Raw genomic sequence first — 14956 nt, forward strand, 5'->3', positions numbered from 1 at the left:
GGCAAATAAATTGGTGCATTAAGAAATGGGGTGGTCAGTTTTAAAGTCCATTTAAACAGCTGCAGCATGGCTTGGGAAAGGATGACAATCCCACCTCCCAGCTGATCACTCACTGCTCGATCTATAAACTCCATTTACAATCTTCTGGCTATGACCAGCCATCCGGAGGACACAGGGCAATTCCTAGGGTTCTCCTTTATCCAGGGAACTGGTCTTGGCTCCAGGGAATGAATGAATGAATGAATGAATGAATGAATGAATGAATGAATGAATGAATGAATGAATGAATGAATGCATGCATGCATGCATGCATGCATTTATTTATTTATTTATTTATTTATTTATTTATTTATTTATTTATTATTCAAATGTAATTACCGCCCATCTCCCTCAAAAGAGGGACTACCCGAGCCCTAAAATGCCACGCTGCCAGGTCTACTTGCGATGGTAATTTGCAGAGACGCTGTTCAAAACGCCATTCCCACTGGAAGTCCAAGTGTTTGGATTTTTTATATTAAAAACATTCTGTATAATATAAAAACATTTATATTAAGAACATTCTGGTAGGGTTAGCTTCCACTGTGGTGTTATTCCTCAAGTACAGTGCTTTATTTTCTCCTAATGCCTAGACAGGTTATTCAAGAACACTGGCCCTTTTGGAAGTAAATGTTTTATATGCAACTTTTTGGGGGGTGGGGGGGTAAGCATGACTTTTTGGTAATCAGAGGAAATTCTCTAGATCTGTAGCTGCAGCTAGGGTGACAGAGGTTTAACACTGCAACTAATAGTGTGTGATTAATGAGGGCAATGTTTCCTCTTTTTTTTCTTTTTTCTTTCTCTCTCCCCTTTTTTTTAAATGACTTTTAGGCAAGGGAACCCTTATGGCTGGTGCTCAATGAGGCTGGCCTTTATTGGCGTGCACTTGGAAACGGCACTTTTGCCTTCACCTGTTTACGAAAAGCATTTAACTTGACCCCTCATGAATTTCAAGATATCCCTTTAGTCAACCTAGCAAACCTTCTCATTCATTATGGCCTTCACCTGGATGCCAGCAAGCTTCTCCACAAAGCTTTAGCCATCAATGATTCTGAGGTGAGTGTTTTTTCTCGGCGAAGAGCAAGGTTCCTTGTTGCCACTTGTGTTCTTTCATACAGTTTCAAATGGAAATGTGGAAATATTTCTCTTCTTCAAACTTTGAAATGCAGATTTTTGTACTGTTTTATTCTAGGAAATGAATGTTCATATGGCTTTATTTGTGCTGTTATTTCTTACCTAGTAGAAGCCAGGAGAACTACGAAAAATAAAATTTTAATACGTAAGATTAAAGTTGCTGTCTTCTAATTTTGGCCAGTTCCCTTGTTGTCCAGCAGGCCTCAGATTCCCTGGAAGGATTAGAACTAGAGATGGATGAGAAATTTACTAGCTGTACTTAGGATCCAAGAAATATATTCAGAAACAAGGAAATAAGTAGCATAACCTCACTGTAGTAGAGAGAACATGTTTGTTTCCTCCCCATCCTGTTAATTTGGCAGTCCATATTTTTGGTCTTTACTTGAAATTAAAATTGTGTTAATATAAGGATGTATATAGTTTAAATCAGTTTTCTAAAAAAGCACACCCAAGGAAGTCGTTATTTTAAAATTTCCAGTTCTTTTTACCAATTAACAGTAGTAGAGTTTTTAAAAGATTGGTTTCTTTGTTTTCCTGGATCTCTCTTGGAAAAGTTGAAGCTAGATAATTAGTATATGCAAGTGAAATTCTGGCCTTCCCATGTTTCTATACTAAGAAAAGTTTGGTTTTTTTCCTTTTAGCCTCTGACTTTTTTGAGCTTAGGAAATGCCTATTTGGCTTTGAAGAATATCAGTGGAGCACTACAGGTTTTCAGAAATGCTCTAGATATTGCCACCAAATGTCTCGAGTGCGAGAGGAGCCTGAAGCTGATCCGTTGTTTGCAGTTCTATCCGTTTCTGTACAATATCACTTCTTCCACCTGCAGTGGTAAGCAACTAAGCCCAGTTTATTTATATAAAATTGTATTTTTCAAGGACTTAAAAACAGATTGCAGAGTTGTTGGGAGTCGGGAGTAATAATAATAATAATAATAATTAATTCCAGATTTATTTCTTCATTCATGCTTGATAAGTGCTGGACTTAAAATCTGGGTACCTAAGAATCTGGTTTTAAAACTTCAAGAAGGCAGGATTGAAGGGGCAGAGCAAGGACTTCTTTGTCATATACAGTTGCTTATTCTTCTCCAGTTGTTAGTGGTTCCACTTCCATTCTCCACTAAATCTTCACTTCCATTCTTCTCCTTTCTTCTTTCCTGTTACTCCAAAATGTTATCAAAATATTTCCATTTCTTGGGCTAAAAACAGAAAATGTACACAACACTACCACATACAGATATTTACTGCTTATGGTTCTTAAACCCTCTTATTTCATGCTTTTCCGGGTGGCTAAATGCAGGTTCCTTTACTTAAAAACTGCCAAATGGGAGTTTTGACTAAAGAATTCTGCAATTAAAATTTGCATAACTATTGGGATATGTGCCTTTTTTGTGCTATATTTCTTGTATATCTTGGAAGCAATACCCTATTATTTTGTTACATTTTAAACACATATTAAAACAAGACCAGGGGTGTTGAGGACTATATAATTCTTCTGTTTTGTTAGCTCTTTTAGTTTGTAAGACTCTTAATAGCAGGACACGTAAGATCCTGAATCATTAAGATAATGCTTCTAATAGGGACATGGCCAATTTTGTACTAATTTGTTTTCATGTGGATTTTACTTCTGGCTTTTATTAATAATTTTGGTCTCCTCATAAATATTTAAGATCTACCTGGAGAGAAATAGTCAAGTAGGTTTACATTTAGAAGCTTCTATAATATACGTTGTTCCCTCCGTGTTGCTCTTCTTATGCTTCCTTCCTATTTATGTTTATATTTATATGAGCAATATTAATCTTGTTTATTCCCTGCTTATGTGAGAAGTGGACATTTCTTTTTAGAAATAAAAATAAATAAAATAAATAAATGTGAAATAAACATTCTAGTAAATTCAACTTCTGATACTGGTATTTTTGCAGATTTCAAAAACAAAAACCCAAAAACCTTTTAAGAGGTATGAAGAAATTGGTAGATGTTTAAAGGCTTTTTGAAATGAGTTCAAAAGAAAACATATGAATTAAAGTAAGCCCTTCAAATATATCCCAACAACCCAAGTGAAATGTATTTCCAGAGTTAATAAGAACTCACATAATGCCAACTCATATCATAGGTCTAATCTATACCAGAGCTGTGCATAAATCCAACTAATCTTCAGCAGAGAGTTTTAGGCCAAGATTCAGATTTCACCTATGAATGGCATGCCAGCAGCTGCATTCTGAAAAGTGGGTGGAACTAGGATGTGTAAATCAAAAGGGGGTTCAAAACCTCCTCCCTGTAGTCCTTAGCCAAATAAATACTTACTGCACCCTTGAGAAGATCAGCAGAAACTCATATACTTTAAGCATGTAGTATGAGTGGATGATGGATTTAAAAAGTACTTGGCCAGATTGAGAATATGGAAGAAGGGAAGATAATTATTTATATATATATCATAGCTGCCCATCTCACCACAAGTGACTCTGGGTGGCATACAACAATCTGTAAAGGATATGGTAGATGGAAGGGATCAAGGAGATTACTGGGACATCCCTGGAAGATGGTATAAGTTACTACTAAAGACAAGTTATAATGATAAAACCATACAGTCATCAGGAGTTGAACCCAAACATTCTACTGGTTAGTATCCATTCATAGCTATACTATATCTTACAGAGGTGGCAGAAACCGTAAATGTAGGCATTGAAGTCATAAATTCATAGCAGACGCCCAGAAGAGGGGCATAAATTTGTAAAACCAATCCTCCAAAACCTATACTCAAGACTGATAGGCTAGAGGTCAGAAAGTAGCTTTGAAATTGACAAGGAGAGGATGTTACATAGTCATGAGGTATGTAAGTGGAGTGTGTACAGTCTTCCCATCATAACATGATGTGTATTTGAACACTGTAATTGATCCAACCCAATATAATGTTGTAAAATTGTTCCAGACATTACATTACATTATTCTGTAAAATCTAATATTAAACCTATTGAGAACTGAACATATAAATCAGATAACAACTTCACTCATGAATAGTTTTCATGTGCCAGTTGCTTTCTAAAAATGAGAGCATACAACAGAAATAACAAGCTGGAATAATAGGCCCCTTGTTTTAGATGTTGATCCTCCACTAGCTTAAAATGATGTGCATGAGAGATTCCGTTGCAGCTACTATGAAACCACATTTAACCATAAGGAAATTTGCCCAGAAGCAGGACCATATTAAATGAATGAATATCTTTATTATGGTCTTTGACCAGCCTTTACAATAAAAGAAAATAATTTAATCCAACAAATCATTGTCAGGAAAAAGGAAAACAATAAAACAGTAAAACAATATATCTAATTAAAAGTTTTGAGTAATTGTATAGCTTGATAAAAATATTTAGCCACCTGGTGTGCAAGTGTAGAATCAGCATCTCTTTGAAAGAAAGAAATGTAAAATCTATCAGTATGACCCAAAAATTTAGAAATAATTGGGGAGATCAGAGCACGTCTTGGGGCATCATAAAAAGGATACCCTATGAGGACATGGGCAAGAGTTTCTACCTCTCTGGATCCACAAGGGCAAAGTCTCTGTGAACAAGGAGTCCCGTGAAATCTTCCCACCAGCAGTGCTGAAGGGAGGGCATCAAAGCGAGCTCTGGAAAAGGCCCATCTACATTTGCTTAAGGAGAGATTGTATAGATACCCTGCAGTAGAGGGTTTGCGACTATCTAGAATTTGACGATAGAATTCAGGAGCACTGGTAGTATCATTTTGGCAATCAATATCCCTAATTCTTTTACTATTGATTTGGCCTTCTCCAGTGTTAGTTGGCCTAAATATTCAGGAGAGAGGCCAAGACTGCAAAGTTCTTTTGTACAAGTACGGAGCCAATGAGATTGGTAGCTGTCTGATAACAGCAAAGGCATCAGGCCTGTAGGGACAAACATGATTTTGAGGAGGACCATATTAAATCTGAATTGTGACAAAAGCATCTGTGGTTGCTCCCTGGCACATATTTAGTAATAAATAAAGGTAAAGTCTTCAAATCCAACTTAATTCCTGGTGGCTTAACACCTTGCCCCACTAAGTTTTACTATGCTAATTTTGTGCATTTGACAGTAAGTTTCTTTCAAACTCACTATGGAATTTGGCTTTGTGTATAAATGAATTTGAAGCAGCAATAATTGGGAGGAAAAGGCAAGGCAAAGGAGCTATATTTACTGTGTTCTTTATTTTTAGTATGTTAAGATTCTTATTCAAAAATTATCCCACACTGCAGGATAAATAGTATGATAATTAAAGACAAATAATGCTTAAAATTAAAATATGCACAGTGATTTTTGCCATAAAGAATATTGTCAGCACTAGACTATTCAGGCATTCACACAATGACAGTCAGGAGACAAGGATCCTTTAACTGTTTAATGAAGCGAAATGACTAGGACAGAGGTAAAGCTGCGAATGGAGAATTCCTGCTAAAACATACATTTAAAACTACATTCCCTTGATTGCCTTCCTTTCCCACGAAAGTATGTCACCCCCCTTTCCCATCCAGGTGGTGTTGCTGGTGTATCTCTACTGACTGGCCTTGATGTGAACCATTATAAATCTGTAGCCATAATAATGCAATTCACACTCCAACTCAACACCCCCTCCCATCCGGCGACAGAGAGTCTACCCCATTGATAAGGAAGTGATGGAAGATGCTCCGATAAGGGGTTCTGTGAACCTTTTAATTGGAGGAATCTGACATATCGCGCCCCTCCCCCAAAGAAAACAACACAAAAGAATAAGATACAATAAGTCTAAGAAGAAAGAGAATGGATAGGGTGGGGAAACCTTGCTAGTAAGGGGAGGGTTTAGAAGGGTACCTTAAATGAAATTTCTTTGTTAGAAGGGGTGCGTTTACATGACATGCATCAACCCATTCAGGATCTGGAAAGTGTTTCCATTGCATTAAATATTGCAATGATTTGCGATGAAAACGAGAGTCCAGAATTTATTTAACTTCAAAATGCTGATGGCCATCAATCATGATGGGTGGAGGGGTTGGTGCAGGCTGGTGCCACTTAGAACAGTTCAGCACTGGTTTAAGCAAGCTGCAATGAAAAACAGGATGAAGTCCTTAAGAGTTGAAGGTAGTTGCAATTGTACAGTCACCGGGTTAATGATTCTAGTGATGGGAAAAGGTCCAACAAACTTAGGAGCTAACTTTTTCGAAGGTTGCTGAGACCAGAGAAATTTCATGGCAAGGTAGACTAAGTCAGTGACTTTCATTTTCCACTCCGGGTGCCTGTGGTAGTCAGCAAACTTCTTATGGGTGTCATGGCATGATCCAGAGCCTGACGAATGATCGGCCAGTCTGTGGTGACCTGGGTAGCCCAATCGGCAACTGAAGGGTCAGGGAAAGATTGTAGCTGAAGTTCAGGAATTGGAACAAAATTTTGGCCATAGACAATGCAAAAAGGTGAAAATCCAGTGCTTTAATGCACCGCATTGTTGTAAGCCACCTCAGTGAAGGGGAGGAGATCAACCCAATCATCCTGCTGAAAGCTAATGTAGCAATGCAGGAATTGTTCTAGAGTAGATTGAGCCCATTCAGTCGCCCCGTCCATCTCTGGATGGCTAGACGAGCTAAGGGATTGTCGGACTGCAATTAATTTTAAAAATGAGCACCAAAATTTTGAAGTAAACTGGACACCGTGATCTGAGTTCACAAGGTCAGGACATCCGTGGATCCTGTAGATGTGTGTTACAAACAATTTAGCAAGTTGCTGGGCAGTGGGGATCTTGGCACAAGGGATGAAGTGGGCTTGCTTTGAAAATAAGTCAATAACAGTCTAAATCACTGTCTTATTTTTACTCTCTGGCAAGTCCACAATAAAATCCATGGCAATTACTTTCCATGGGGCTTTGGGGGAGGCAACAGGTTGTAAAAGCCCTTGCATTTTCCCCCCCTTTCTCTTTGCTTGGGCACAGATGTGGCATGAGGTGACGTAGGATTGCACATCAGAGCGAAGGGAGGGCCACCAAAATTGGCACCTAACCAAGTGTAGAGTTTTCGTGAAGGCAAAATGACCAGATTTAATGTCGTGGGAACTGTGCAGAATTGTTTTGCGCAAAGATTCAGGCACATAGATTTTGTTGTTGCAATACCAGACGTGGTCAATTTCAGTCAATTGGACTTTGTTACATTGTAGCCAGGGATCATTAGGGAGTGCCTGAAGCAGTTCCTCTTTTTGGTCTGCCTGCACTTTCACTTTCCCGGCTACTGCTTGTTTGTGCATTACGCAAGCCATTCCAAGCTGTTTTGGGGGGAAAAAACAGTATCCACAATTTCAGAGTGGGTGGTATTATATTGTGGAAGGCGAGAAAGCGCATCAGCTAGAAAGTTCTTCTTTCCAGGGAGGAAATTAAGGGTAAAATTAAAACGGCTGAAAAATTGAGCCCAACACATTTGTTTACCATTCAGCTTTCTGGGAGTTTGTAAGGCTTGGAGGTTTTTATGATCAGTCCAGACCTCAAAGGGATGTTTGGAGCCCTCTAACAAATGCCTCCAGTGTGTTAAGGCAGTTTTGACAGCAAAATCCTCTTTCTCCTAAATGTGCCAATTGCGCCCCGAGTCAGTGAACTTACGGGAGAGGTAAGCACATGGGCGGGGGAAACTGTTCTCATCCTTTTGAATCAAAACTGCCCCTACTGCTGAGTCAGAGGCATCCGCCTGTACAATAAAGGGGCGGTTTGGGTCAACCTCCCCAGCCAGGCAAATCCATTCTTTTAGAGTGGGGGGGATCTCCTCTGCAGAGTGCCCATCTTAGGACCTCCGGCTGCAAGCCTCCCTTGAAGTTATTGATCTTGGTGGTCTCCGACCAGTCCATAACTTTCCCTGCCAGGGCTTTGAACTCCATGGCGTACTCTGCCACACTTTTCCCCCCTTGCCTAAGCTGCTGGATGGTCGATTTTGCCCTCATCTTGTCCAGCAGGTCCTCGAACCTCTCCCTCAGGACTTTCATAAACTCCCTCAAACTGTGTAGCTCAGGAGCCATGGCATCATGCAGCTGCACATACCAATCTTCTGCAGCTCTGCGAAACCTCGCACCGACCTGGCTCACCTTCTTGTATTCTGTGGGAAAGCAGGACCCAAATTCTCACATATAAATGGACACGGTCAAGAAAAATGCCAACTGTCGGGGATCTCCATTGAATTTGACTTGTATCTCCTTCGGAGTCCCCAGAGGTGCTGCCTCACCTGTGGTAGGTCACTCCTCTTGGCTTTCCACGTGGCCTCCGCTCCTTCGTCGCCTCACTGGGGATTCAAACCCCCTGGGTGGGCTTATGGTACGGCATCCCCCTCGTGGGTCTGGCGATACCACCCTGGAGAGTTGGGTCGAAATTTCCACCAGGGGATATGCCACAGTGTCAAGGGTTTTCAACACATGCTGCATCATCACCTCCATGGCAGACATCCTCGCCTCCAACCCACGAATCGCTTGCGGGGTCCCATCGGTGTCTGTCGCAGTTCCACAAGACCCCGGGCCCAACACCCTCACATGTGCCTCCAGGGGTGGAGGTGCTCTCCCCTCCACCTCCTTGGCGCTCGACTGTGAAGGTCCCATCTGTGGTTCTTCCAGTATCGCATCTAGAGTCTCAGGTTCTCTCATGAAGTCGAGGTTAAGGAGTGTGCTCTCCAGCTCGGTAGTGTTGAGCCGGGTTTCTGTTTCGCACTCACTTTCCCTGCTCCTGGAGCTCCCTTCCAACTCTACCTTCTCTTCTTCCTCCTTAGCATACAGCACCATCCTCTCAGTGGAGGTTGAGGGCGATGGCTGCTTCACCTTAGTTCTTCCATGTTTCGGCATTATTTTGTCAACTCTCAACTGAGTTACTTTCCCAGGAAGAGTTCTCGAACACAATGGATTTGCAGCTTAATGTCAGCACTAGACCATTCAAGCATTCACACAATGACAGTCAGGAGACAAGGATCGTTTAACTGTTTAATGAAGCGAAATGACTAGGACAGAGGTAAAGCTGCGAATGGAGAATTCCCACTAAAACATACATTTAAAACTACATTCCCTTGATTGCCTTCCTTTCCCACAAAAGTATGTCACCCCCCCTTTCCCATCCAGGTGGTGTTGCTGGTGTATCTCTACTGACTGGCCTTGATGTGAACCATCATAAATCTGTAGCCATAATATTGCAATTCACACTCCAACTCAACACCCCTTCCCATCCGGCGACAGAGAGTCTACCCCATTGATAAGGAAGTGATGGAAAATGCTCCAATAAGGAGTTCTGTGAACCTTTTGATCAGAGGAATCTGACAATATTCTCTATTATTTATTGGTTACTGAATAACAACTAAAGGTATAGTACTAATACTACTGCTGGAGAAGTGTACTATTTCCCTCTTTGTTTCATTGTGGCAGCAATATATGTCTTAGGACCATAGTTGAACTGAATAATGATTTCTAGTTTCCTGTTTCAGTATTAAAAATAGAATGTATTTTAAACACCCCAGGAGGAAGTCTGAAATTGTGCTAGTGTATATTAAGACACTAGGTTGCTAGATTCCAGATAAAATTCTATTACACTGAAATGAATGGAAGAAGTTAATAATTATTACCGTAAGTCACATTGATTTCAGTTGGAGTAAAGCATGACTAAAAGACTCTAACCCATTATGAACAAATCATTTTACCAAAGAGTGAAATAACTCATATTAAGAGAGTTTACTTTTATTATAAATTAACTTGGCCTCTGCTTCTGTTGCTTATTCTAATGATCAGTAGTCAGAATTGGTTTGTAGAAAGAATGTAATACCTATATTTATTTAGGAAGTCCAGAAGTGAAACAATTCTTCATACAAGCTGATTTTTGCAGAAAATAAATTATGGTGGGAAAAAAATAAAAATAATACTTGAAATAAGATTTTAAAACTACAGTTTAGATCACAAAAGTTTGCCAACTGCAAGTTGTCACCATTCAGAATGCATTCATTCTCTGCTGTCTTTTAAAGGACATCAGGTTATTTTTGAGGTACTAATTGAAATTCGGGCCACAATGCTACTTATTATTCTGCTCTATACATAGCATCAGAATACCCTGAGAAGCATTGCAAATAGCATTTTGTAGCCTTTTTTATCTGCTGATGATGTTCACAATTTAAATTTAGAAAACCGTCTTCCATGTTGGGCCTCATTCCCAGATACCACTGAGAACGTACTGTGGTCTCTGTCCACGTCACAAAAAGAAAAATCCTGTTATATCCAGCGATGCAAGAAGAAAAGATGGAGTGTAACTAATTAGGTTACCAACCTAGCCATTACTAATGGGTCAAAAGCATGTTTTTAAAGGGATTGTGATATTGTTATCCATCCCAATAGATTCTCAGAGAAGCAGAAAAAGGCTTTGTGATCATGTGTCCCATTCGTGCCACATAGTGTCTAATTTTCTTTTCATTATTTATTTACGATAGAGTTAAGAATTACCTTTGTGAAATATACAGTATAATGTCTAGGAACAGCATTTATGCAATGATCAGGTGTTGGGTTTTAGTGTATGTTGCTGCTACTGCTTTGTTATAATGCAAAAGAAATATTTCATAACTTAAAAAAAATAAAAAGTATCAGAGAAATGCATACATCTACCCCGCTAAAATTGTGGATGAAGCTAAATCAGAGAGGAATTGAGGAGTAAAGCAGAGGAAGGAGAAATCCTACTGTGCAAGCAGAAGCCCACTCATGTAAAGTTTGAGTCTTTGAATCTCTGCTGAATACTGCAGCATCAGGCAGGCATTGTGAATCAATTTTGATTAGTGTGCCTGCTTACTGGCATACATGTGGCAATTTATGTGAAATAAATGGAGAAGAGCTGAGCTTGGCTATAAAAGAAATTGAGGTAGGAGATTTATCTGTTACACTGTCAAATATTGTAAGCCCAATTCTAAGATCTCTAAAATAACAAAATCATAATGTAAGAAAGGACTTTGAATAACCTTCGCTGATGGAGGATTTGTGGCATAAAACACTGTATTAATCTTGCTTCCTTTAGACTACTTCTGATTTCCTAGTTAGCCTGGGTCAACTGTGGGCTTAACAAAAAACCCCCACAAGAATTAACCTAGATTCAGTTTAAATATACTGTATTTTGACATTACCTTGCTCTACATAAAAACACTTTTGCAGTAATGTTGATATGTGCAGCTCATCTAATTTGTTTCCTGTAAGATGCATATACTGTAGGTGCTTTCTTATCTGTACTTTTTATTCCTGGTGTTACATTTTCATGAAACACCTATAAAAGCTACAAAGCTACAATAATCTACAAAGCTGCAATAATCCCTGCAGTCTCCTGACAATGTAATGGACATTCTACACAAGAAAAATATATGGGGAGAGGAGGAGAAGTCAAACAGTGAAGCTGCAAATGAGTCTTTTGGAACAGAATAAGCCAGGTTGTGCTTCCCTGTACCCCTAAATCCAGGGCAAGTGGCTATTGGAGAATTTTCTTGGTTCTCTGAGGTCAGTTGGTCTTTTTGTTACTTTCTGTGCTTTGTCTCAATGGTTCATAAAGTTAAAATAGATTGCCAACATTGACAATCAGTTCTGAGCAGAAAGTTTACACTGGCTCCCACATGTTCAATTATACCACTGATAACAAAAAATGTGTATGTGGTAATTAGTCTTTATTCATTTGTTGGGTTTAAATCCTGCCTTTTCCAGGAGCTCAAGACAATGTACATAACACTCCCTACTCCAATTTTTCCCCAGAACAACCACCCAATGAAGTACATTGGGCAGTGAGAGAACAAGTGGCCCAAAGTCACTCAGTGAACTTTGATGGCCAAATGACTTGAATGAAAGTTTGATGGCTGAGTGAGTTGAACCTGGGGCTTCTAGTCCTTAAGCAACACCATAACAATTGTATCACATATCTTAAGATGTTGACTAATACTAGATTATGCTCTTCTAATACAGGACAATCTTTTATTGACTAGGAACTGTGCCTTGTTATTAGGTAAGAGACAGCCAAATGCTGCACTGGGCAAGACCAAGATACACTACAGGTAGTCTTTGTTTAGCGACTGCAATTGACACCAGCAACTTAGTCACTAAGTGACAGAGTCGCTAAGTGGAAAATCATGTGACCACAACTGTGCTTAGGATTTTACTTCAGCTTTCCTTTTCTGCACACCCCCACTCTTTGGAATGCCCACCCCAGCCCTGGGATAATTAGCAAGAAGGGAATTAATGTTTGCATTTACATTTATTGGAGAGGAAGGGATTATAAGAGAGTAAGCAGACACACAGTAGAGAATACCTATCAAAAGCAATGCATTAGCAGCGATGGGGTGAGCATTCCAAAGGGCAGAAGTGGGGAAAAAGAAAAACTAAAGTAAAATTGCTAGGAGGCAAACAAAAGCCTAAGGTGTGAAAGTGATTAAAGTATTGTCAGTTGCAGGCATAGTCTGGGAGCTGGATAATTAAGGTCACAGAGCTGGGCTCTTAACTTGAGGTTAGCACCTTTTGGGGAAGCGCTGGGGAGAAAAGCAGCTCAGGAAGAGATGGCTTGTTTAAGCAATCTCTCCACTCTGCAAAGAGGGAAAATAGGGAAAAAATGGGTCAGGCATAGAACAACATGTACTAACTGACTGTAATGGCTAACAAGTGACTGAGAGAGAGATGCTTCAAAGGTCATAAATGCATGCCTTGGTCACAAAGTTATTTTTTCAGCACTATCGTAACTTCGAACAGTTGCACAAAGCAGTTGGTAAGCAGTGTCTACCAGTATGTCATTTTAGCAGGCAGAGCTGGGATTTGGGCAGAGAGGGGATATTTGTTTTTAATTTGCTCTGGTGTGTAAAAGAAGACATATGTCTCTCTTTTTAATTGCTTGTCTGCCAAGAAATGGCAGAAAATCATACCTTTATTTCATGGTTTCCATCCAAAATTAGGCAACATGATTTATAGAGCTACAAAGAAACGAAACAGTTTATAGACAAACTTCTCTGCAATTTCTAGAATCTCTGGTAGTTGCAAAAAAGGGGAGGGGTTGGTAGCCAGATGTGGCTATGGGCTGTTTGTCATTGTGTTTGGGGATCCAATGGTGGCATGGAGCCTGTTAGTTTGCTGTAGTGTTAGTCATTGTATGGATTGTACACTCCCGCAAATTAAGTTTTGATTATTTAATTGATTTTGATAGTTTTCATTTTCAATGCAAATAATTTATAACTATTGATAATGTCTGCATTTTTATACACACATGTACTTACATATGCATACAACATACTTAAGTAGCAAGGAGCACTGCACTTTTAGTGTTCAAAGTCTTCATAATCAGGCTGAAAAATTAGTCCTGTAAAGGTGGTAGCTTTCTAATCAGCCACCTTCCTTTGTAAATCAATAAAAGAAGTAAATCCTAATGTAAATTTAGGATTAGTACCTTTAACCCTTTCCTAATACAGCAGAGTATTTGCTTCCAAAATGAACAGGCCAGCAATTTAGGCACTTAAAAAAAAACTAGCCTAATTACTTGAAAATATTGTCATTCTCCTCGTTTGTGCATAAAAATGATTGAAGTTTGTTTATTTATGTATTTATTTATCAAATTTGTCACTGCCCATCTCCTCCGACCAGAGGGACTCTGGGCGGTTTACAATATAAAACAATAAATATATAATAAAATTCCAATAAAATCCCTCTAAAACAATTTCTCAATTATCCCATCTATAAAATCCAGATGGCTGTGATCTCCTTCAGTCATTATGTAGGAGGGGCACTTCAAGGCACTAGCCAACCCCAAGTATGGTAATTCTCCTCCCTGCCTCAAGCCTGGTGGCAGAGCCAGGTCTCCAACTTCCTCCGGAAGGCTAGGAGCGATGGGGCTAATCTCACCTCCAGGGGCAAGATGTTCCAAAGGCCGGGTGCTACTGCAGAGAAGGCCCGCCTCCTGGATCCCGCCAGATGGAATTCTCTTATTGTCGGGGTCCGTAGCATGCCCTCTCTGCATGATCGGGTGGGACGGGCTGATGATCCGGGGAAGAGGCAGTCCCTCAGGTAACCTGGTCCCATGCCATGTAGGGCTTTAAAGGTGATAACCAACACCTTGAATTGGACCCAGAAGCAAACTGGTATCCAATGCAGCTCACTTAGCAAAGGTACCAAACATAGCCCGTGCGGCCGCATTCTGGACCAGCTGAAGCTTCCGGATACTCTTCAAGGGTAGCCCCATGTAGAGCGCATTGCAGTAGTCTATACGGGAGATAACAAGGGCATGAGTGACCATCTGAAGGGCTTCTTGATCCAGGAAAGGGTGTAACTGGTGCAAAACACGAAGCTGTGCAAAGGCCCTTCCGGCCATGGCTACCACCTGCTCTTTGAGCAGAAGCCTTGAGTCCATGAGGACCCCATGAGGCAGTGCAACCCCATCCAGAACTAAAGATGACAAAGTCCCAGATACGGAGGAACCCTTAACCCACAGCCACTCTGTCTAACCAGGGTTCAGCCAAAGCCTGTTGTTCCCTATCCAGTCCCCTACAGCCCCCATGCACCGAGAGAGGGCAGTCATAGCATCACTTACCTACCTGTGATGGAGATATACAATTGAGTATCATCAGCATATTGATGATATCTCATCCTGTGGTGACGGATGATCTCACCCAGCGGTGTCAGGTACATGTTGAATAGGAGAGGAGAGAGAACTGAAACCTGTGGCACCCCACAAAGAAGGGGCTGTGGGGCCGAACTCTCCTCCCCTATCAACATCAATTGGTACTGGCCCTGGAGGAACCAGCATAAAACTACAGCACCCACCCCCAACTC

At 40.4% G+C, this 14956-nt stretch overlaps 1 protein-coding gene across 3 annotated transcripts in view; it reads left to right on the forward strand.

The window, feature by feature from the left end:
• TTC17 (tetratricopeptide repeat domain 17) overlaps positions 1-14956 on the forward strand; it is a 93690-nt gene that overhangs the window by 37082 nt on the left and 41652 nt on the right. For all 3 annotated transcript variants that reach the window (XM_063289639.1, XM_063289640.1, XM_063289641.1), the window contains exons 15-16: positions 868-1092; positions 1812-1998. In XM_063289639.1, the coding sequence (XP_063145709.1) occupies positions 868-1092; positions 1812-1998 (412 nt within the window). The remainder of the gene's footprint in view (positions 1-867; positions 1093-1811; positions 1999-14956) is intronic.

This window comes from Candoia aspera, chromosome 1 (assembly GCF_035149785.1).
Source record: "Candoia aspera isolate rCanAsp1 chromosome 1, rCanAsp1.hap2, whole genome shotgun sequence".
Classification (NCBI taxonomy): domain Eukaryota; kingdom Metazoa; phylum Chordata; class Lepidosauria; order Squamata; family Boidae; genus Candoia; species Candoia aspera.